Genomic DNA, 26048 nt, shown 5'->3' with positions numbered 1-26048 from the left:
CATAGCGTTCAGTGTTGTCGCGTCGTTCGAGATTCATTCGAAAATCATTATCTCTGTTCACTTAGTTTAATCATAACTTCCTTGGAACATAATAAATTCGTATTATTTTGAAAATATTTATACAATGAAAATTTTTAAATAATATTCTTTTTTAATGTACAGACGCTAAGAAACTAACAGGTTCAGCCGTACTCCTTTCTGTATTAGCATTCGTTCCTCTTGACCTGTTTGATTAAGCAGCGAGACAGAAAAGATCTCTTCTTCCTTCTTTATCAACTTATTCTTATTGCAGAAAATAAACAGTATGTTTATGCAATTTCCTTTCCTTGGTGTCTACTTCTTTTGCGAGCACTATGATTCGATTTTTGATATTACCCTTTTACATCATATTTATTTTTAAAGCAGAATAACTTTTTTTCTACTTGTTTCTTCGTTAGGATATATATGGGTAATGCGCTATACACAATCAAACCGGAGTATAGGCCGGCAAATTTTTAAATATTTAAAAATTGTGTACTTATTTGGTAATTAGTAAATTATTGTTCATAAAATATTACTACATGAATCCCCCTAAAACTCAGATTTGCAATCTTCATAACGGTTTTTCCCGGTGTTAAGTCAGTGAATAAAGTATATGTCGCCTTCGACGATGTTTTACCGATAATTTTTATTTTTGCTAGATAATCGTAAGATTCAGAGTTAAGGAAATAAAAGAAAACATTTTGAAAGAAATATACGATACTCTTGCCTCTACTCCCAAATGTTCACAAAGACATCTTGCACTTGACCTCCGCTTTCTCAGCCTCGGCCAGGTGAAAAATTGCCCGTTTCAGTTGTTGGAATTTTCCTTTCCACAGAGGAAAGTGGAAATTCTTTGCGGCAATCTTGCTCTCTATATATCTTCCCTCGAGACAATTAATCTTTCTTTACTGGTAGCGTAGAAAAACGCATTATCTATCCGTAGAAATAATGCTTCTACTGTAATTGATATATTTAATCGAATCGAACGATATTTTATCCCTCGAATTTCGAGTAAAATCGCTAAACACTTCAGCACACGTTCAGCTTTGACATAACATAGAAGTCATTTATAGGATAATATCGAAGGATTATTGAGCCGTGAATATTTCGTTGATACGACACAATAGAATTGTTCATATAAACACTAAACTAATAGTAGCGCGAAACGTGTTGCAGAACGATAGGTGTGCTAGACGTGGAAAATTATTTTATCTGCGAGTGCGACGTTCATGACTGATCGAAGGTGTTTAATTTGTGGTGTTCCATCGATTCCACGAACGAATGCACACGTTCCGATTCAATAGCCTTTTAAAATCGGCTCTTTGTCTGGCCTGGTGAATATTTAGAATTGATCGCACCTAAATTATTTTGCGATATTGTATTACGCCGCTTCGTAATATTCTATTATCCTCGCAATCGTGTTATTATTGACATTTCTCCTTTCCATTTATTCCGTGGTTCTCGATGAAAGCCGAAGTCCTGTCAAAGAATCAGCAAATTTTCAGCGAATAATGACTACATTTCTGAAAGGTAGACGCATCTCATTTCTGTTTTCATACAAGTAATATCTACTAGACGAAAAGATTCGAATGGTAAAATGTACGAATTTGCATTTCGAATAAATCTCTAGATTATTCTATTCATATCTATGAAGTTGAGAATGATTCGAGTTTCGGAAACTCTGAGGTCTGAGTTCTCTTCGAGGCTTTAAGCTCGAACCACCTAAGCATCTTTCAATCCGAAAATCTCGTTTAACCTTACGACTAGTAAATCGAACCGAAATCCAATCTCTTAACATTATTACCATTATTTTTCAGACAATCAGTCGCAGATCTTCTCAAGTACGGTAACGACGAACAAAAACGCACTCCTGATAGCTTTATTATTAGAAACAATTCCCTCGGTTGCTCTCGATGCTCGTAAACCGGAATGCCAACCTACGAAACTGCTAGGATTTCGTTTCTTTCGATCAGGATCAAAAATAAAGAAGGGTCGGTGCACAAGATTGTCGTGATTCCATGAATCTAAACGTGGATCACCGTATACGTGGCGATACTTTCGACGAGATAGCCACGTACGAAGGTCAAGATACGTAGGAATAAATCCGCCTGATGTATGGAGTCGATAAGGACGTGATGAGGCGATGAAGTTGGAGCTGGCCAACGCTGCGTGTGATAGCCTCTCGCTCCATTGCATTCTGATCGAGCCAATTCCACCTCAGCAAAAAGTCCTCGGAATATTCCGTTCTCTCTTACCTCTTTGCTATCTTATTAAAAAGCGATCACGGTTCTTTTACTATGAACTGCTCGTTACACGGTAAATTAATCTCGCGAGAATTGCTGTTTCGATAGGATCGAGAAGCTTGTTTTAAAAGTGCTTAAATATTTGGTATTTTAATGGAAGTTTATAACCTGTAATTTGTAACTTGTCCAAGTAATATTATCTAGATGGTAAATTATGGTGTAAGGTTAAAACGCGTTCAATTAGTAACAAAGCTAACAAGAAATTACAAAGTTGTTTATTGCATAACGATTATCCAATTGTGATACCTAGGATAATTAAAGGAGTTTGTTGTAACTCATAGACATCGAGGAACACGAATCATTTCTCGTATCCGTTTAATTTAACTTCCCTATGCCGAGGCCGGTGACAATCTTCAAGCGAGATGGAGAAAGGGGATAGTGGCATCGAAATTCAACTCTCGAACGTAATCATGGAAGCGTGTAACGTCACGAAGCTTGAATCCCGAAATTACATCGAAGTCGTTGAAAATCTCGAGCTTAGTTGCTCAATTTCATTCATCTTGTATACTCGCACGAATATTAATTTTCCGGCACGAACGTGTCAAGTGCCCCGCGAACTCAGCGAAACAGTTAATCTTCCGAGTCACATTTAACACATACTCACGTAGGTGTTATTACCGCGTCTCGTGTATTGTCATTTTACGTGTACGAGAACGCATCGAACGCGTTCGAGGATCTCGTAGTTTCTAATTTCCGTTTCGTATTCCGAATACTCGTGTCGATTCGAATTGCAAAGAGTTCGAGGGGTTTGACGTCAATGAATCAGAAGCTGCGTAGAATACCACACGGCTATCGATAATCCTCGAAATCGTCCCTCGGTGCTTTCGATAAATGCCGGCACAAAAATAGGATCGAATCGCACGATTGCGTAAAAGGGGTCGTTAAATTATCCACGTAAGCGAAAACTTGTTCAGATGTAGGAACCTGAGACGTTACGTTGCGTAATCTTGTTGAGACTGGAGATCGATAGACGGTAGTTTAGAGCAAGAAGTTGTATTAGCACAGATAAGATATGGGATAAGATGCGAGATTTATCAACGAAACCTATCAACTGAGTTCCCAACACTTGGATCATGATATCAAGTTCTGTGTCTTGTTTGTGGCTACGTCTCCTAAGAGAGTTGCAAAATGTCCTTTGATGTGTCGTATTACTTTCAGTTCCAATTATTTTTATAGAAAATTTCATCGCAAAGATTGCATTAAAATATTAAGATGGAATGATATTCTAAAGAAAATCTATCTTTGCTATTTTTTCTCGATATTTTATTTAAAAAATAGAGCTGACGACTTAATGCGTGATAAAATAGGAAATGGTGAAATTGGTTTAAAATTATTAACAAGACGTTATTCACGTTCTCTTTCGAGTAAATTTTGTGAACCTATCTCACCATTTCTACCTCAAAGTTGAAGCAAATTACATGTACATGATGACAGTAGCTAACGAAAGTTGTGCCAACATTCTTGTACCACTTCGAGGAATTGGCAAATACCAATGACAACGAGGAATTGCTGGAAGCTAACAGTTGCCTTTTCATTGACCTGTTTAGAAAATTCGACGACGTGGAAGGTAAGATGTCAGCTTCTGGTTTACTGCTCCGATGCTTCTGTCGTTTCAGCTTCTTACTCGCAGCTCGCTACTTTATTTTTCGAGTTCTTTTTCGAGATATTTTCACGACACATTCGCGAACGTCACGATTCTAAGCGCTTTATAAGAATTTTTGTGGTCAGCAGTTTCACTTCGACTTGTTTTATCCACAGTTCGAAAAATTTCCAGAGCATTATACAAGATTGAAAAAATTTTACAAAATTGATAATAATTTTACCATAAGAATAGTAATAATAAAATAAATGAAAAAGATGGTAGTGAATTAATTGAACTACATAGATGTCCAAAGATAATAAAAATACTAAAGTAAACTTCCTCTCTACTGATATTAAAAATCTATCGCTATTACAAATCAAACAGGTACGAATAATATTATCCTTCAATATACGAAGATCTCTGAAATTTTCAGAAATTTTTACTTCGATCCAATAAAAGTTCATATTCATTCAGCTTATAATTCTTTAGAGGAATCTGATCGTTTGCACATCCTCTGAAATCCACCGATGACCTACTGAACGACTGCCGATGCCGGTGGGATAGATTCGCGATTGCGTGTAAAACACGATATCGCAATTTTAGGAGACATGTACTTGGAATTACAACGAGGATTCGATCGATTTAGGAAGCAGCCGGCACGGCACAGATCCAATATCTTCCGATCCGAACCGCATCATTAGGTTACGTTCGCACGGTAATTAACAATTCCACGTGCAATTTCCCGTTCGCGTCAATCCACTCCACCTGCGTTATTATCGAACCATGTGTATCGTATCCTGTTTCGTGCCACTTTTCGCAAATCATCCTAAATTATTGCAAATGTTCGAAAATAATCTTTTGAATTTTTCTATGGAACCTATTTGAACCTTTCCTATTACAATCTTGCATATATAAATGCGCACTTCTTAACAGATGTAAAATACCGTATTAAATGGAAAATATTGAAAAACTATATTTTATATTCGATAAGATTTATTGAAGAATTGAGGTTAAAATTAGAAAATTGATATTTTTTCCTACAGATAAAATCTGTCGAACCAGAATCCACAAATATTGAAATTAGTTTTTATACGACGCAGGTGTCGAATTATTTTAATCGAATACGAAATAACGTAATTGAATTCTGAAATCTATTTTATCGGCCATTCTTCCGACGCGTATTTCGTATCATCGACGAAAACAAAATTATTGCGTTTTCATCGTGGAAACGTGGCACATTGCTTGACTAATTGGTTTGCTTTTCCACTCGTAGTGCATGTTTAAGCGCACGAACGAAAGGCAAACAGGCAAACTGCGGAAACGTTATTTCAACAGCAATAACTCGAACGAGTTTGCCGATCGTTTTTAAACGCCCCGCCATAACCTGGCGCGCGTGGAAGCTCTTCCGATAACCAGAATCGTGGATTATAATTCGAACAAATCGCTTTCGATCTGTTTTTCCTGGAACTCGAAGTTAACTCGCTCGTAAGCGGATTATAAACGCTCTAACGAGCTGCAACTTCCCGGTTCAATTCGAACTTTTCCGACGATAGCGTTGTTCTTTCACTCAGCCAGTTAAACGCATCTGAAAAGGAAACTTCCACGTCCTTTTGCCTACGCAATTAAAAAGTTAAATAAAAATCGCGCAATGCAATGAAAGTCTCGTTTCATTCAGATTCTAATCTTTTTCAAACTGATACAAGTAGTACAAACTGGTAAACACCTACACTGGTTCACGAAAGTATTTGAACACTTACCATGGAAAGCTTTCGTATCTGCATTTACGATTTTATCCGATGGTTAAATGAGGGAGAAAAATTCAAGTCACACGTTTCGTTCAAAAATCTTTGTTTGTTTCCGACTTAGTGTCCGGGGACGCTTTATTTCGCGTTATTTCAAAAGAAAAAGGGATGTACGAAGTGAAGAATAACAAGATACCTTTGTGGAAATCCAAACCCGAACGAACGCGAGTCAAACAACAAGAGATCCTCAAAAATGACGAGTGCAATCTGATATCGGACGTCTAGGGAGGATAACCGTAGATATTGATTGACACGTTCGAATCACTGGGAAAGTAGCGTCATTAATCCGCAGCACGATTCCATTTCCTCTCTCTTTCAGGAGCTTTTCCTCGTTCCATCGTCCTGTCCTTTTTCTCCCCCAATCATCCCTTCAACTATCTTCTGTCTCGCCTTCGTTTTACATGAACGTTGCTGACAGAAGCACGGAGCATTCTTTTTTCTTTCAAGTTATCTCGTTACCGTCTGACACGACGGTAATCGTACTCCTGCACGTTTGTACGTGTCTATGGGAAGCACTCTTTCGATTTGCGTAGTCCGCTGAGAACGCGATCGACATTTCTATCAACTTTCGCGAAACACCGACGAAATGCGTCTAAAACGAAGAGAAAGCTTCTTTATAGATTTAAACTGATTTAAAATCGGATAAAGTTTGGTATAGACCGATTAAAAATTTAAATTAACTGGTGCTTGATAATTTGTGAATATCGTAGTATATTTACATTTCAAGGATTCTTTGTTACTTTTAATTTATTGAATAACACTCTTATAGTCATAACTTCGTTCTGTTGACGATCGATTCAATTTTATGAGTTCAATTTTATTACGTCGAAATATAGAAGTGATAAAAGTGTTAAATTAGAAAATATGAAGGGTTTATTTAAGTGTATATACCATGTTAAGCTGTTGGCTTCAGGTACTTACTTCAGACCTCCTCGACTTTTTAATATTTTCTTGTAAACTCTTTTACTGCAGACTCTCGTTTTGCTACGTATTGCTCCCTCTTACGAAAATTCGCCCTCATATTTAACCAGCCCGGGAGAGGTTATTTGAAATCTCGCAAGTGAACACGTTACGTCTAAAATTCCTGTCCTTCGACCATCGTACTCGGACTTCGTTTAAAAATTCTTGTTCTTGCGCGAATTAATATTAAAGAAAGACAATATTTTCCTTCGTGCATTCTGTACATAGAAATTTAATCTACAGGAACTAAGATTTAATCCTAGAGGAAGAAAAAAATTCTACAACTAAATAATGAAATGGTTAATTAAGCTATTGACGAAACATTAATTCAATGAAATATCCAATACACTTTGATGTTATACTACTTCGTCAAAAACAAAATTAAATTTTGCACGATTCGTCGAACGAATTATCGATCGTAGAAGCTATTTAAACGCTGAATGATTAATCACTGAATGCTACGTTAAGCTTAAGATTGAATTAAAGATCTTGAGATCAAACTGAACGTGATTCAAGATCCAAGTACGGCATAGCAATACGCGTTAACGAGAGATCAAAGTTCACGTACTTTACAGTTCGATAGTTAGCAATTGTGATTCTTCGAAACTAATTTAAAGCTATTGCTCAGTTCCCATTTCCCCTAAAGTCTAAGGTATTCTTAGAAGATTGTGAATAGCAGTGAGATCGTGAGAGTGCCAATGAAGATCCTCCGAACGGTTCCCTCGATTTTACTTAAGTGCAACTATACAATGCTACCTTTCGGAAATTAGAATCCCTGTAATCTCTGTTTGAAATCTTGCACTCCGTGAAAGTGTGGTAACGTGAATACTATCGAAGAGAGAAAAGAAATTGTAAGTCTGAAACCTTATCTTCCTAATTGATTCGAAGCTTTTCCGATCATAAGAATTGAGCTAAAAGAAACTTCGGAACAAAGGTATGCAAATATATGATTCATCTTCTTTCAACTATTCTTATTAATAATTATTCTTCTCGAGAAAACAATGGTATCTGATCAAAGGAAATAAAGTCACGCATCTTTCACCCTTAAATACATAATTCTCTCGAAAGTCCCTATAAAAATTTCATTGTTTACTAAACTTCTCTTACAGTTTCTTACTTAAATAAATACACAAATATATCTTCCAAAAAATAGAAAAAAAAATTATGCCGTCGATATATCTATATTCTCATAATACTTTAATCTGCACGAAATAGGTTTATCGGTGACGTTCACAAAATTGAACCATCCCGCGAGTAATACGCGTGCTGGATACAAAGAGGATAAACGGTAACGATCGGGCAATCATAATTACGAAGCAATCGAACCTCGAATATAACAGGCGTAACCGCGATGAGCGTTTTTCTTTTTTCTTTTTTATCTAACTAAATCAGTGTACGGGCGTGCTTCCAGCCGAGGCTTCAATTTACGAAGATTGGAAATACAGCCGGGAGAAACGAAAATCGTGTATCCAAGGGGGTGTGGAAGTAAGAGGAGGTGTAGGGGAGAAAAACGCAATCCGGACGAAAGGCTCGAGCGTTCGCGTCTCGTCCCGATGAGATAGAATCTAAATTGCGTTCCGGTAAAAGGGAAACGGTCCATGTCCTGCATCCAGCGTCGTCGTCATATTTATCTAGCTCCCGCGACGCTGCTCTATACCCGTGGGCTTAGGCAAATTCCGTGTATCGGTTTAGGTAGTTGCGGGACGGCGAAGAGACCAACCACCGAGGTAATTGAAACGTAGCCATCACATATAGCTCTATTTTCCTCGAGCTGCTAACTGTGAACGAGTGTCTTTCGCTATACATCGATGCACACGCCAAGTACCGATCGACAAGCAGATTATGGTTTCGCAATTTAGTCAGAATGTAAAATTGTATGTATAATTAATTATTTTATATCAAGGATCAAGGGTTAACGATTAAAATTTTAAGAGCTGCGGTCTTAATATGATCTAGAATATGCGGTCTAGAATATGACTAGTAGGAATTTTAATTGAGTTTCGTGGTATCGTGTATTTGTTCCGATTAAGAATTAAAGCTTGACGATAAAAGAAGCGAGAAGAGAAAGAGAAAATACAAAAGTATCAGAGGATAAAAAGCGGAAGAATGTAGTTATATTTTCTGATTTATTTATACTATAATTAATAATAAATGGTAGGATTTATTTCCGAATTAAAAATAACGCTAAAATTCTTGGGACACGAGAAAGCTACGTCTTGCAGCGCATATCTGTATCTTGTTTGTCTACCTTCGAATCGGTGTGTAGTAATCAGACGCAGTAGTATAACTAAATGATTGAATCCACCAATTCCGTCTTACGACTATGTAAAAGAAATTTCGTTTTCTTTTAACAGAAAGAAATGTTTCTTCCTTTACTTAGTTGTTATTCAACACAAAACCTAATTATTTATGAATCAAGCACAACTACTTTCAATTTTTAGAGACGAAAATTCATCAACATTCGCAATATATCAATTAGACAGCTGTGTTAGTATTTCAGTGCCTTGTTTGTAATACTGTGACGGTTATTGGCCATGACGGGAAGAATTTTCGCACGAAGAAACATCAATGGTTACGAGTCGAATTCGGAGCAAAGTTCTAGCGACAACGGTGTCGACAGGACGTTCATCAGAACGGACGAACACAGGAATTCACGGCATCCTCAGACCAATTCCCGGTTGTTCCGGAGAATGCCGCAAGCCTTCGTGCTATCGCTAAGTTATGACATCTATAATACCAGTTGGTATTTCATTGTAATCATTTATGAAACGGTCATTCCATTCCTTCTTTTGCAATTAGCGCACGAACAGCTTTTTTCGCGCAAGCTTCGAAGCAGTTGTCGTGAAATCCATTCTCGTGCCTCTATCTCGTGTCTCGTAATATTCTTCGTAATTACTATTATTAAATTATCATAGTCGTTTATAGAAACAAATGATTATTTTATAAATATTTCATAACAGATCCGATTATAATTTTTCTATTATATTTCAAACATTAGTGTAATGAGAATATTAGCTTAATAAACATTTGAAGTTCCATAGTTAGTTATTTTAAAACAGACTCGTTCATTATTGAGAACACCTATTTTCATCCAAGCTAACACAATTAGATGTACATAAGTCGATGTCCTTGGTATCATAATCATAAGTAATCATAAGTTTACGAGTCCGCGAAATTCGAAAACAGCGCATCACGTTGAATAGCGAAGATATCTTTCAACACAAATAATCTCCTCGTATTTTTTATTTTTCACGTTATTAATATACAGTACAGGAATCTCTTTATGAAACGTCAAATTTAAAAAAAATATTCTTTCCTTATGAAGTACAAGAAATTATACGGATCGACTTCATAAATTTATTATCCTGAGTCTATTTCAATAAGGAATATCCGCAATTTTCCAGGTCATTACACCGACTACCTCATCCTGTGCAAAGCGTTTCGCTGTAGCGCATTCCTTTTCCGTCGCTTATAGTTCCATTCAATAGTAGACGTTTTACGATGCGATGTCGACGATGCGATGGTACCTAAAAGGAAATATCGATTTCGGGCAGCGCGAACACGAGATCATGAGAGAAGCAAAGCGAGGAACGAGCCGTTACCGTTACGACCGAAAGTAAGGTCATATAGGAAATGCAAATGAAGGCCATGTGCAGCGTAAATGTTTGCCGTCTGCGAGGACTAGGAAACTTATTCTATCCATCGTTCTCTGACCATCACTGGTAATAGTGGCCATCTCGCTTCGATTTAACTTGCAATCTACATAAACACAAACACATCCACGACACCGTGTCACAGTCATTTAGAGCACACAAATTGAATCCCTTTCATTTCACGCTTCAACAAAGTGATTTTGCTCGCCTACATACGTTTTCTCTTTATCCTGCCATCGTCGATATTTTCATGTTATTCTGTGTCACTATAAAACAGTAAGATTTGAAGAGTATTTACATTAAGAATATATCATGCGATTTGAAAGACAGATAAAAAAATGATGAAGCGAGTTATATATATAATTTGCTGTTTTTCTTTTTTTTATTGAATTTCTTATAGATGTTAAGCAGAATTAATGATATTTAAAAGAGGCTAAGAATATTAAGGATATTATCTGGAGAATCTGGATGCTATATGTTGATTAAGATTTTACAGACTCATAAGTTAATTACATGGTAAATATAAATGTATTTGTGAAATTATTTAACGTGATAACTATATTTGATTATTAAATTGTTGTGTACAATCAGAAATATTATTTATCGGAATATGTTGCTTACGTATAAATATGTTTCAATTTGATAGCAATTTAAAGTTCCAAATGAGATCTGGACATTTTATATTAGAAAATGTCCGTCAGCGTTAATTATAAACGATAATTAAAAAGTATTGTATAATATACCTTTATTTTTCTTTTATAATTGTGCGACCATGTCAAAAATGAAATTCTAATTATTAAAAGAATTTTTAACATCTAATTATGATATAAAGAACATATTTATTTTTAAAATATTTATGTATAATATAATACTTTATTTAAAATTAAACAAGAGAGATCTGTGATAAAAATACTGTTTACTAATTTTATAATGATAAAACAATATGGTTTTCGTGGTTTGTAATATAATTACAACTTATAATTTTGTATATTTTATATCTATCTTCCATTGTCTCTAATTAATTGGCTAATTAAGGAAATTTAGCAAAAGGTTTCGTAAGGTAGTTTTAATGACTGCATTTTCTTTCGTTGACATGAAGATAATTGCCGTGTTCATTATTAGAAAAGACGGAGTAAAGCGGACCGATGAAAAATAGATGAGTGCCATTGTTGCTTTGACGTCCTGTTCGCGAAATGAAAGAGAATAGAGGAGAATTATGCCGTCATTATGCTGCTCTTTAAGTCGTTTCTTCTAACGTTCCGTTATCTGATAAGGTTGCTGTTGGAAAAAACGTGTAAAACGAGTAGCGGATCTTTTTACAAAGAGTAGTTCAATAAAGAATATTTAAATTACAGGATTTATTTTAATAAAATGCTCTAATATGAATATTTTAATATGCAAATGGAAGAGTATGATAAACATTCTTCTTTAAATAAAATTATTTTAAAGATCTTCCACTATTAAGAAGAAATATTTCGTAAGGGGCCAGATAATACCAGATTATACGGAAAATTTGTTTATTTTGTTTTGTTTTGAAAGCACGAACATTTTGTGCAAGGAAATATTGATAACCTTGCGTATTTACCTTCATCAAAGCTTTATAAATCTCTCAATTACATCTCCTTCGTTTTGCTATTATTGACGCAAATAATTATAAACCTTTGCAATTACGAGCTTATCACTGAAGTACCAATGCGTGAGATTCTCATTTACAAGCATCGTCAGAATGTCAGCAACTTCAAACTCACTACCGACGATTAGTAAGATTCGATTTATCGCCGTAAAATTACATTTTGTAACAAATTGCAATATAGTTTCAAAGTAAAGTAATTACAAAATAATGACAAAACGATACAAAGTAAGGTAACGAAGTAACTACAGTAAATCACAAAAGTATTTAAACAGCAATATATTCATGAAAGGTCTCTGTTCAAATACTTTCACGATACACTGTACGTGACGCAGCGAAATTCATATCGCGCCAACTTGGAGCAGCCAATTGATTTTGGTCATTAAACCGATCCCCCATCTGGAGTGAAACTTTTTACTCGGAAATTGGCCAGGAAAGAAAATTATAAACGCAACGGACGGTATCTTAGCCAAGTCAATTAAAGTCAAAAAGTTGATTAAAAGGAGCATTGTATGTTCGTTTCTCTAAATGAGCCGGTGCTAGCAGTCTCTTCATTTACCGCGCCGCTTGTTGTCACACTCCTCGTCGAAAAATTTAACCAGCTCCTGACAGATTTTTATTTTCTCTTCCCCTTGATGAAAACACGAAGATTCATACATCTATGAAACCTCGCGTGATCTCGCGTAATCGTTTGTTTGCTAGCGCGATATTGCGAACCGAGTGGGTTGAAATCACGCGGACACGCTCGACGGTTCGCTGGAAAACGAAGACCCAAACGACAACACGGTTGCACCAGTGTAGTGTGAGGCAATGCGCAAGGTTTAATACAAATAGCGCGATTCAGAAATAGATTAAGAAACGAAAGAAAAGCACTCTGAGCTTTTCATTTCATCTATCTGAAATATTAAGTCGAGATTGAATTTTTTTATATATTGCACATTGGATTTTTTAATAACAGGCAAAGATGTAAATTAAAAATACCATCGTATTAGCAACAAATAATTTTTAAGATATAACGTACCCAATGAAAGAATTCAATTTTTGTTCACTTGAGATTCTACTTGAGAATATAAACCAAACATATTTAAAATGTACGATCAATGTTAGACACTAATTAGTGTGTGTGTGCAGGCTCCCATGAAGATCTAACACAATGTTAACAAAACTCTATAGAGACACATATTTTGATTTCATCATGGAGTTTCATATTTCACATCCGACATTCTCTATCTCGAGTTTCAAACGTTTTCATAACGAGCCTCAAGCAACGACCATCACATTCGTATTCCAATACTTTTGATCTAAAAAAAAAAGAAGTACAAAACGTTCTCTGTGCAAACCGAAAATATTTTCGTAACTTGTGCAAAGTGATTACTCCGCGGTTCACTTCTCTATTCCGCCGCAAACCACTTCAAACAGCGTGTTCTTGAAAATTGACTGAGCCGAAAACAAATTTGCAAGAAGATTAGTCCGAGGTCAGCCGCAAGGAAGCTTTGTGACTGATAGAATTCGCGAGAGCGATTTTTACTGAGACAGGGTCTCTCTATGAAGCTGTCTATGGAGCGAGAAAAGCTTACTTTCTTCTCTTGCATACGTTTGTGCCTGTGTGCAGGCTCGCATTTCCTTTGATGCGAACCCTCATGGCTCTACTCTAAAGTATGATGCTGAGGCCGGCTGTGGAGAGTACATTGGACTTACCAGAATGGAAGGATATCGTAAAGGCTTCACGGCGTTCACGGTTCGCCAGTGCCGAGTTTGAATGTTCCTAGCGGAAGTTAATCATTTATCACGCGAACTGTGAACGATCCGCGGCGCCCTTTGTTCCCGACAAACATTCCAAACATATTTGATTTTGCAACGGGCCACGTACCTGCGCCTATCTAATCGATTGTGTTGCCAGGTAGAACGAAGACGATAAAGGGAATAAGTAACTGGGTCAACGTCTCTCTACCGTGGAAAGCTCCTTTGATTAGCGAAGTTGAGCCGCACGCTGGTCATTCGTGGCGCTTGGTTAGCTGATTATGTTGCCAGCATAAACGATGGAAGAAAAACAGATCGTTGAGAAAATGTTGATACTACGGTAATACTTGCCAAGGATAACGTTGAATGAAAAATACATATGCCCAATTATTTTTCTGTATCATGTTAAAGTATTCGAATACTCGTAGATACTTTTTATGAATATTTTATGTATATTATACGAAACATTTTGAAATTTCAATAGCGCTGTAATAAGACTGGATTATATTCCGCAGAGATTACAAAAGTATTTAGAGTATCATTTATCCATGATATTAATAAACCTCAATATTCAGTGAGTTTTAGCAATCGACACTGATAAATATCAAGAAAGAAACAAAGAGTGTAACGAAGTAAAGTCTCGTACGCTTCGTGGCTGAAAAGCCTGCAAAATTGGCAGTGACAAATGGAAAGCATTTCGTGAGAGCGATGCCTCGATTATCGGTAAAGAGAAACCAAATATCGAGCTTCTAGGCTATAAGGTATGAAGGAGGAGTGGCGAAGAATGAGATTCAAATAAGATGTCAACGGTATCGTCGTTGATTCAATTTATTCGCGAAGGGGTAGCAGAGGACAATATCGACGAAGGGATCGAGAAAGAAATGCGAAAGAGGAGAATTTGATTAAACGGGAACCCATGATGGGACTTTGATAAAGGTTGTTAATTGCATAAGGGTTACTGATTTCATAACGATGTAATTAACAGGGGGTCGAGGAGGGAGATCGTCTGTGGTTTCGTTTCGCAGCCACGTCGAGAACGCTCCACGGTTCTTCGTCCTCTTTCAGCCGATACTTTCGCGATTTTCATTATCCGATGCAACTACAGCGCCGAGTTATCAACTCGAGCGGCAATACTTAATCAAGAGGCTCTCGGCGTGTTTAAATATGCAAACGACCGAGGTGCACGTCGTACCTAGAATAATTGAAAGTATCCGCAACGACCTAACGATACGAGCGGATTTTTCAACGAGCAGATCTCGAAATAAAGTTTTAAAACGCGAGGTCATTAGTTTCAACGAAACTTCTTGGATCTCCTCCCATTAGAACGTCATTAACGGTTTCTTTGGATCGCAAAGAAAATGCAATCAAGACTGTTTTTCAATTATCACATTCTTCTGGTGAATTTGAAATTCTTTTTACATCTTCTTAACGAAGAAATATTTCTTACTCTTTTTTCAAACTTTTTCACTGGGTCGAGTATCATATTTTTTCTGTCTTCAAAGGAACGCTGTAAATGGAGTTCGGATTTTTTTGCTCCATCGTTCCGCGATATTGCCGGAAGATTACATCGCCAACGTCACTCCCGTTATCGTAATTCATCCGAAGACGTATTGAGATTAAAATCGTTCAGGAAAAACAGGCCACGTTGATATCTTCCTTTGGATTGATGGTATGGAAAAATGTAAGATGGTCATGAAAGATGGATAGTTGTGAAAGATAAACACAGAGTAACGAAATATTTCGTTCCCGATGTCGTCTTTTTCCACTGGGACGTCTCAAAGATAATAGACAATGAAAATATGATCCCACGAGGATTAAGATGGTGTGAATATAAAATTGGAAAATTGAAATTCCTTTTTATTCGTTCGGATGTCACAACTGAATCTAAAATACCAGTTTCATTGCAAAGTATAAAAATATAGGAGATATAAAAGACGTTGAACTCGCAACGACGTTCAGTGAGTTATCAATTAAATATTTAAATAAATTAATTCGATAAAATATTACTAACTTCTTATATTAAAATGAACGGAGCAAGTACCAAATTTTGCAAATAGTTTCTAGGACATCGTGTTTAAAATTAAATTGTCACGCTTTTCTCTCAAAGCCGTCTATGTTTTACTGATCTATTTTCTTCAAGTTGATCTAATTCCAGTAAACCATTTCAATGCGCACGAAGGATCGTGATATAAAACCATATTACATTTACAATATACCATTCACAAAATGGATAGATACTACACGAATTTAATATGAAAGGCCAATAAATCGATCTTACGATCAGAAGAATATACGAATGTAAAAAGAGGCGTTGAAGTGACGTCCATCAAACATGGTAATGTTCGAAAGAATAGCGCTCTTTGGTATCGCAATCAGCTTTAAAAGCCGTACACGGCTGGTAGCTTTTAGCGTGACACGGTTGTTGAAAAGTGGGTGCCAGTCCCGCAAGTACAGTTTAATGCACCAAGCGAAATGGACGGAGTCCCAGTGACGAAATTGAACGATCCCATGAAAAACATGATTGCGCGAGATCAGCTGGCATCCTCGTGACATATTTTCGCAATATTCATTAGAGCTTGAGACGACAATGCTAGGAGAAGAGAGAAAGAATTTTTCTGTCATGACCGATGAATTGGAGAAGAAAATGCGCGATGAAGAAATATTGTTCTTCTATATATTTTATTTCTATTACAAATTCATCAAATTGTGATTATTAATTTTCTATTATATGTGTATATTCCAAATATGTAAAAAGAAATATATATAAAATTTAAAGACCTTATATTCATTAACAATATTGTATATATATTTAAATTTTCTATAAATGCGTAAATATCCACAGTCGACTTACGAGCAACAGACTTATTTAACAATGATTAAATTTTCGTCGACATCAATAATACATACGTAGTTGAATCAATATATCAACACAAATGGGGGAACGTCAACACCATCGGTCGATCAAAGGAGAGAAACGTTCTTGTAATAATAACAAGCGTAGCGAGACGAGAACCGTAGTCTAAATTCTGTCGTGCGATAAGAAAGGTGTGTTAACACAAAGCCGCTGCTATAGGAGAAGCCTGGTTCAATCTTCCCAACAAGTAAGCGTAAAATTTATAGGAATATTATATACATATATTTGACGGTTTGTTCTGGGTTTTCTCCCTTGGTGTTTTCTGGAAAAATTAATTAAAATTTCACGTGTAGAAATTTACGCGAATTCACGGAGGGAGAGCATCGAAACCGTCAAAGAATTTAATTTCATCGGAGCACGTGTAATCGTCTTCGATCGAACGATATTACCGATTCACGCTGAATTCGATGTTACACGAACGACGTCTCGTTTCGGTTATATTTCATCGTTTACGTGCCCTGATGCGCAATATACTGTCTTCGAAACGCGGTATTGTAACGACATCGTTGGGGAAACAATGCCACTGCATTATTACGGAAAGACATTCATTGAATAAATTCGATATCCAAGGAAATAACTTTTACTCGCTACGAGTTCTACGCGATGTGTTTCTTAGCAGTTTTCAACATTCCCTTTCTGTCGAAGACTGTTGGAAACGTATTTTTCACTATTTTAAGCGACGTCAAAAAATTCATTTTAATATTGAATATTCGAAATAGAATATTATTAAATAATTGATCGTTTTACGAGGTTCACGGAAATGTAAAAATATCGAAATTATTTCAACGTCGGTGATATTATTGAATAACGTTTATTATATTTATCAAAGATAGAAATAGTTTCGTCATACAAGCTATAAATAAACGGTAAAGACAGAAACAGTAGTTTGACTGAACTGAAATTTCTTTAAAATTGAAGGGAAAAAGTCAATTTAAAAACTCGATTACACGACTATCTATATATACCATCCATATTCCTTATAGAGTACGGAGATGAGTGCTGCGAAGTATTGAACGTAATTTATGATGTAAATTTCTGTGTGCAATTTATACCAGGCCGCAGTACCTTCATTACTTTTAAATTCTTAATTGATAAACTGTTTTAAACGTATGGGATGAAATCGGAGTGGAAGAGTTATTACGCGTCTTTGATTGAAAATTAAAAAGAAGAGAAGCTGTACGTTCCTTCACGTTCTTGTTTTTAAATAGCTATTAAAACACTCTATATTTTAATTAGTCTGTGTACAGCAAATTTATTACCAAAACAGGAATATTCCAATAATCTTTGGGAGTATTCCTACTCAATGTCTTGAGGTTCTATCTATGAAACTAATTAACGTTGAGCACTGAAAAGTAGAGACATAAAGTTTTGCTGTGAGACGTTAAAATTGCTATTTAAAAGTCAATCAAACAAACCTGCGCCAAACAACGTGTCAAGATTACGTCATTCGTTTTTAATTAACCGGCAGCATACACGCTACAAAGATTGTCACGTTACTGAAGCTAGAAAATTTTCCCAAAGTTCACTTTGTTTAAAATTCGCTCTTTATTCACCACTGTTTCTCAACGTAGATTCAATTCATTGTAATTATTCAGGAAAAGGATCGATTTACTTACGGCACGAGCTCGTTTATCTTCGCATCCGTATCGATAGAATTGTCACGAATCCCCAAAGAGGCCAAACCTCGAATGTTCTACGCAAAACGTCTTTCCCTCGGGGATTAACTCGAGTTGCGGCGCCCCTTTAATTCCATGCACGTACGAAAAACCACCCTATCGCGTTATCCGATATACATAGGATACCCTTAAACTCTCGTTCGGCGAAACTTCGGAAATTCCAAGCCGGTGAAATTTCCACCGCATTTTCGGGATTTCAACGGTGTCGGCGGTCGCTGGATGCCTTTCAGTTTGGCCTCCTCTTGCTTTCCACGATTATGTCGCTCCGTGACTTCGCTCACGTATTAGTAACGGATTAAAAGCGAGTTCGTTCGTTGGCTGTTGCTTCACTTCTGATCTCTGATCCAATGACTAGGCTTGGATAACTTTAACCAATAGCGCTGTATAATAATTTGGATATTAACTACCACCACTAAAGTAGGCCTTATGGTTGCCGGTGCAGCTCGCGTTAATGTATCGTTTAATACTTACGTAACTCGTGATTGGGTATGGCTTTTGGAATTTGTTATAGTTTAGTGGAAGGGGTTGTAAGAACGGGCTCATTTTGCAACGGGCTTGCAGTATGGAAGACCATTTTTCATGAAATAGCGTGCAGCATTTGTTGTTGTAAAAATTTCATTATATTTTTTCAAGTTACATACACGTATCGCAGCAGAGAATAAAGTTATAATTATTCTGTTTAATTAATTAAGTTAAAGGGATTATACCTTTAAGAATTTAAAATACCTTAATAAAATTCAAATTCTCCAGATCTTGACTTACACTCATATGATTTTCAATCTGTCGTGTGACATTGCAATTTTTGAAAAATATTTTTACACTCGGAGAATACATTCAGTACAACGAAACGATACTTTTATTTTTCTTATGTTTTTTATCTTCTATTTGTTACAGGCTGAAATATGGAGCGTGTTCATCGCTATTTTAAGGAAGAGCGTGCGCAACTTACAAGCGTGTACAGACGTAAGCCTCATCGAACACGTGCTGCTTCGGCTGTCCCGCGCTGAAACTGTCGTCGCAGGTAAATCCTTATCAAACGATTCTAATCCTAGTCGCGTCTATAATAGTCTGTACGTGCAGTTTACACAACAGGCAACGTTCCTCTGTTCGATAGATCTACTGATCGACATGCTTGGAGTGCTGGCCAGTTACAGTATAACGGTGAAGGAGTTAAAACTTTTATTCGGTGCTATGAAAGCTGTAAAAGGGAAATGGGTAAGAAGGCCCAAAAGATATAGAAATACAAATTTTCTTTCGAAAGAGAACTATTCACGTTTAAAGAAACTAACGAAACTTTCCTAAGACTTTTGAGTAGAAGTTTATATCTTGTATGATGTATTGTGTACAATTTTTATTGTATTCTTGTATGTCACAGCCACGACACTCGGCAAAACTGTTAAACGTTCTTCGTCAGATGCCGCAACGGAACGGACCCGACGTGTTTTTCAGTTTTCCTGGCAGAAAGGGATCGGTAAGTCGATTTTCATCCTTCTCTCAGCCGTTCCTCTCCGGCACCGGATATTCCTGTTACGACCTCGCGGAAGATGCCATTCGATTCTGAACTCTATTAAACTTTCGATAAGAAAATTCGCCTTGTTTCATGGAACTTCCACTCGCGCTTAATCCGTCGAATCAAATGACCTATTGATTCTTCGTCCAGTCGAACTCCATAGGCAAACAGCTGGAAAATCATTCCAAATTATGGATGAACTTAAAACTCGATCAAGATTAAATGTATATCTTTTTAAAGGATAGAATATGTAAAGGATAGAATCCAAGATGTAGTTCGCAATAATTTGAAACAATTTCCGTACGAGTAAATTTTTCTAAGACTCCTTGAGTATTAACTAAATCTATCAGACTTTTTCGATCTTGACACTTGATTCATCTTGCATTTAAAAAATTTCTTATTTCAATTCTCTTTTCTCTAAAAAAGAAATAAAAAAGAAATAAAAGTTTGATTTATGTAACACTGAATGACCAATGTACGAGGTAGCAAATTTTGGAATTATGTTTCATTTTTTAAAGCTATAAGGAAGCATGAATCATTCCTTTCAAAATTAAACAAAACCTTTTTCAAGCTTACACATTGAAGACAATACTTGAACAAATTTCTCTAGTATTAGAATAAATGTTATTTTAGCATCGACATAGCAATCCATTTCATGATCGAACAAAAAGACGAAGGTAGAGCAAGAACATAAAACTCTCTACGAAAATCCATCGAAACAGATGTCGTCCGGTGCAGACGTTGGTAGCTATTCAATGAGTTTTAGAGACAGAAACTTTCGATATGACAGAAAATGTTAAGGAAAAGAAGTTTCTTATTCGGGGGAACTGTTTCGAGCGTTTCCTTTAATATATAACTTTGAAAGAGTACAAGTCAAAGGGGAAGCGTCTACTACGAAGTTTGAATAAAGTTTTTATGCAGTGAGTACATACTTAAGACAGAAATTTTAATTCATGGAGTAAAAATTCAAAATTTAACTTATTTTAAACGAGCATTTCATATATCTTCATGAAGATCGTAAGCTGTAAGTCATTTATTAAAAATTGTATAAATATGAAGAAGGAAATGAATAGTCGTTAAAAATACGTACAACATATTGCCAAAGTTTGGCAGCTTATTTTCCAAGAATTGCACCATATTGGAAAACTGCACGACCCATCCATGAAGAACCTAATTTCATTAACATAACATTCTCTTCAGACAAGATCACATCAATTATTAAGTAGTTTTGGGCGTCTTTCTATGTCAGAAAATCAGGAGGTATAAATAAATAGCTAGAACGAGTATAAATGGTGAATGAAGTGAATAAACGATGACCTCTCTATAATGTAATATCATAAGATTCTAATTCTATTCGAGCTTATTTAATTATTTCTGTAACTTTGTCAGGCGATCGTTCTTCCGCCGCTCGCGAAATGGCCACACGAAAATGGATTCACGTTTACCACGTGGTTCCGTCTGGATCCTATCAACTCCGTTAATATCGAACGAGAAAAGCCGTACCTCTATTGGTAAGTGCTCTTACATCAAGCCCTCTTGCGGGAACACTCTCTCGAATCGAAGTGGCCTGGCTAGTACTGGCTACCTTAAAGAATCGTTTACGTTGCCGACTTTCACGAACGAGAGAAAGAGAAATACGCGGAACTTGGAATAAAACAGAGGAAATTGGGGCCAGGGGAAAAACGCGCCGATCAAATTCCTTCATGTTCGACCGTTTGAATTTGATTAAACGCAGCTCCGTTTGAGTTAGCGCGAAAAAAAAGTATTCCTATTCGAGCGTTGCATCGTGCAACAATTTGATCGCATTCCGTCACGCGGAAACAATTCGATTTCCATACAATCGACAACTGTTGTTTCCGTTTACAAAGTACATCGTTATTCGGAAGAATAGGAATAAAATACAGAGGATCGAAACCGAGCAGAGCAGAAAGATCGTTGATGAATTTTTATTGACATTCCAAATATTTCTAGTCGGCACCATTTACGTTCACAAAGCTTGTACGTTCCTTTGTTCGCAGTTTTAAAACTAGCAAGGGAGTAGGGTACTCCGCGCATTTCGTAGGGAACTGCTTGGTCCTCACATCTATGAAAGTGAAGGGCAAGGGCTTCCAACATTGTGTCAAATATGAATTCCAACCACGTAAGGTAGGCCACATTTCTATGTTGATTTTGTGAAAATTTATTTAATATATTCGGTGTTAAGATCAAAGTACGATGTAACACGAAATTTCATTCCCAAATTATTTAGATATTACAAACATTTGTGTATAACTTTCCTACTCGTCGTACGTGTCTATTGATCATATTATCGATAAAATTTGTACGAACATTGTGATAAAAACATTATAGTATGAAAACATGGACAAGGAATATTTTAAGTAGAATAAGACGTCTGACGATAGAAACATAATGTTTCATAATTCTAAATGTGTATCGTATAACTATCACGGGAATGAAAGTGTTAATCGTATGAAACTTCACCACTTTTTGTAACATTTCTTCCGAATGTGTTGTCAAAATATTTAATAAAAATTGCTCATGTTAAATCTTTTTACAAAACGTTCCACACAAGAACAGTTTATTCGAAACATTTTCAAGAGAACCAATAACGTTTACTTTCACAGTGGTACATGATCGCCGTAGTGTACATATATAATAGGTGGACGAAGAGTGAAATTAAATGTTTGGTCAATGGTCAATTGGCTTCGAGTACCGAAATGGCGTGGTTCGTTTCGACAAACGACGTAAGTAAATTTACGTACTGAATATAATGTCGCCTATTAATTTTACGTGTTTGCCGACCGCAATTAAAACTAGTCGTTGCTCGATACGCATTGAAATTGCGGCTATGAAATGTTGATCGAAAATGAAAAGAGCTATATAGCACGTTCTTCTTTGCAGCCCTTTGACAAATGTTACATCGGAGCTACACCGGAACTGGATGAAGAGCGCGTGTTTTGCGGACAAATGAGCGCGATTTATCTGTTCAGCGAAGCTCTGACGACGCATCAGATATGCGCTATGCATAGACTGGGGCCTGGATATAAGGTACATTGAGTTTAGAAACATAAAACTTTGCATAGATAACAGGCTTGAAAAAAATTCTTCCATTAAACTTTCCTTCTTCGTTCGTAATTATGGATACGCGTTCTAGCTAAATATGAATTTCTTTTAAATAGAATTTGCGCTCTAGTAATTCAAAATATAGAGAAATAACATAAAAGCAGATTATAATTGCGAAAGAAATTCCTTTCACGTATTTTTTCATGAAAATCTTTAATTTTCTGTGAAACTTTCTCCGTGTTCTTCACAAAGGCATCTGGAACTCGGATTTGTGTAGATTCATTAGATATTCAACATTCCGTGTTCCCATTCCCATTCTGTTCACAGAGTCAGTTTCGTTTTGACAACGAGTGTTACCTGAATCTGCCTGACAATCACAAAAGGGTGAGTGATGAGCCGGAGCTCACGAGCATGGTGGACCAAAGTATGCAAACTGTAAGCATTTTTATTTTCTTTTTCTCCCATTTACATTTGATTTGCACATTGTTTAATCACTCTTGTTACTGCGTTCGAGTTTCGTCAGAGGTAATTACCCCGATTATCGACCATCACTACGAATATCTTTTCCCCAGAACGTCACGTTCCGTTGGACGTTACTGCGATTCATAACGTTTGTATTTATCCATTGCATAATTTGCTTCTATTTGTGGATTTTTCTCTTTTTCGTTTATTACACACACGGCTCGTTACTCATACGAGCCACAATTTTCTGTTTTGCCTGATGCTTTCTTACGACGTAGACCTATAGCAAGACCCTGATTAATTTACAGCCTGTTGAACAGTTAAGTTTTTTCATAAATCTGTCTGTTTGATCATTTTGCTGTGATGTGTGTATTTTCGTAGTAAAAGATTTTTCATAGGTTGTACGGACGAACATATACTAAGTTATACCTGTCATACTTCAGTTAGTGTTTCTTTAATAGACTGCGGATGTTTATTCATTTATGAGAATTCTAAAGATGCAAATATATGTAAAATATCCAAAAGTAAAAGTTAAGGAAAAAATTACTGTTTTGGATCAGGATATAAATTTGCATAAACATCTTCAGTCTAGTTATTAGCAATGGACACTACGACTAATGGATATCCTGAATTTGGAAATTGTCTTAAGTCCATAAACGTCCCTCTGAAGATTTAACACAACATGTCTGACCTAAAATCACGTTCAGTTCCGTTTGTGATGTGTGGCACGTTTGTCCATTTAACATGTAGATATTAATTTGAATAATTATGAAAATTTACTTTGAAAGTTTACTTTTCTACTTTCCAATTTCCAATATTAATCTATAATTAAAAATGACAAATTTCCACAAGTAATCATATTCATTTCTATTTGGTAGACTTTCAAAGATAAATTGTGACTTGATGTAGTGGAATGATTTTACGACATGCAATTAGAAAGACACAGCAACGGTATTAACAACGCTATTTTATAGGTGCTTTACGATGGTAAGCTGTCGAATGCGATTGTGTTCATGTACAACCCGGTAGCAACGGATTCTCAACTATGCTTGCAAAGCGCACCGAAAGGCAACGTCTCCTATTTTGTACATACACCACACGCCCTTATGCTGCAGGTATGATATCGAACACGCTATACTTGTAATTAAATAAAAAAAAAAAAAAATGATAGGACGCTTTGAAAATGTCATCTAGCAGTCTTTTTTTTTACAAATTTTCATGTAAAAGCATTTTTCGCTGTAAGGCACGACGTTTTTTATATCGTAAACGAATGACACAAAAATTGAATTTTTCCCTATTAAAATGTTTTTAATCTTTTATGTTATTTTATAAATTTAATAGTTTGAAATATTGAAAAAGAAAATAACTTCTCCATCCCCAGTTTCAACCCGGATACCAATATAAAAAAAAATACTTCATAATTCATAAAAAACGAAAATTCCAGTGATTTACACTCGAATGCGGGCTGTCTCTTTGATACAAAAATTTTGAAGTGTTGCTTTTCTGAGCGTCCCAATTTTTTGGTCCTTTTTTATTTTGCAACCGAATGTAGAACATCAAACTTGGAAAACATGCGAACATTTTACTGTCTATTTGTAGGATGTTAAAGCTGTCATCACGCATTCCATTCATAGCACGTTAAACTCGATTGGCGGCATTCAAGTGTTGTTCCCTTTGTTCTCGCAACTAGATATGCCTTACGATTGCATAGCGCCCAACGATGTTAAACGAGACCCAACGTTATGGTAAATATCTAGCAAAACTCTTCACATTGAAATTTTCGATGGAACAAGTATTCGGCTTGTATCATAGCCGAATCATGTTTCTCGATCATGTAACACGACCACTTGAATTTTAGTTCAAAACTGTTGGGGTTTATTTGCGATTTGGTGGAGAGTTCACAAACCGTTCAACAACACATGGTACAAAACCGTGGCTTTCTGGTGATCAGCTATATGCTGCAGAGAGCGAGCAGAGACCATCTAACTACGGAAGTTCTCGCATCCTTTTTGGAGCTCACGAAACATCTGGTTACCTGTCTCAGCGCTAACAGCGACTTGTTATTGAAACAGGTATCGATTTAGTCATTAGTTTAGTACTCGTACGAATTAGAATTAAATTAACGTTAAGAGTAATTAGCGATAAGTTGGATGAGAGGTAGAGATCGTTGAAGGTAGAATGGAACTTACGATGGAAATCGGAGTTCAGTTGGGTCCAAGTAGATTTACGGAAGTAAGAATGGGCAAGCTTAGTTTGCACGAAAGTAATAAAATACATATAACGTATATCGTAAATGTATTTCTACTAGGTGAATACACGTCGTTCATCGAAATTAGCTAAAATAATTGATCTTTGTATCCATTCATAATTAATTCGTTAATTTTAGAATAATATTTCTAATTTGACCTATTGAAGATACAATTTTGTATAATGAATCATTGATGAAATCTATTTTTTTCATCCTTTTTGACATAATTATTAATTTTTACTCATATTTTATAAGATGAATTATTTTAGCTAACATATCTTAAGAATTCAACATAAATTTTAACTCAATTAAATTGAATTAAAGCATACTACCAACCCTACTATGAGACATATGGTTACTCTCATAATTAGAAAATCACATTGTGTTATTAGGGTTTGTATCTAAATGTAATAGCGTAGGTACATTTAAGCTCCCTAGTAAGATCATCATTGAAACATTCTAGCGAGTCCTCCCATGAAAATTT

The 26048-nt window shown here is 36.1% G+C and overlaps 1 protein-coding gene across 20 annotated transcripts in view; it reads left to right on the top strand.

Moving 5' to 3' along the window:
* LOC132914767 (neurobeachin) overlaps window positions 1-26048 on the top strand; it is a 425174-nt gene that overhangs the window by 300502 nt on the left and 98624 nt on the right. For 15 of the 20 annotated variants that reach the window (XM_060974207.1, XM_060974182.1, XM_060974239.1 and 12 more), the window contains 11 exons: window positions 19176-19302; window positions 19396-19496; window positions 19657-19752; window positions 21181-21302; window positions 21810-21936; window positions 22416-22535; window positions 22693-22839; window positions 23182-23289; window positions 24291-24431; window positions 24916-25061; window positions 25175-25388. In XM_060974207.1, coding sequence (XP_060830190.1) covers window positions 19176-19302; window positions 19396-19496; window positions 19657-19752; window positions 21181-21302; window positions 21810-21936; window positions 22416-22535; window positions 22693-22839; window positions 23182-23289; window positions 24291-24431; window positions 24916-25061; window positions 25175-25388 — 1449 coding nt within the window. The remainder of the gene's footprint in view (window positions 1-19175; window positions 19303-19395; window positions 19497-19656; window positions 19753-21180; window positions 21303-21809; window positions 21937-22415; window positions 22536-22692; window positions 22840-23181; window positions 23290-24290; window positions 24432-24915; window positions 25062-25174; window positions 25389-26048) is intronic. The other 5 variants (XM_060974212.1, XM_060974206.1, XM_060974297.1 and 2 more) reach the window with 1 other exon arrangement.

This window comes from Bombus pascuorum, chromosome 1 (assembly GCF_905332965.1).
Source record: "Bombus pascuorum chromosome 1, iyBomPasc1.1, whole genome shotgun sequence".
NCBI lineage: Eukaryota > Metazoa > Arthropoda > Insecta > Hymenoptera > Apidae > Bombus > Bombus pascuorum.
Note: the sequence above shows the minus strand (reverse complement) of the source record. Positions and strands in the feature narration are given on the sequence as shown.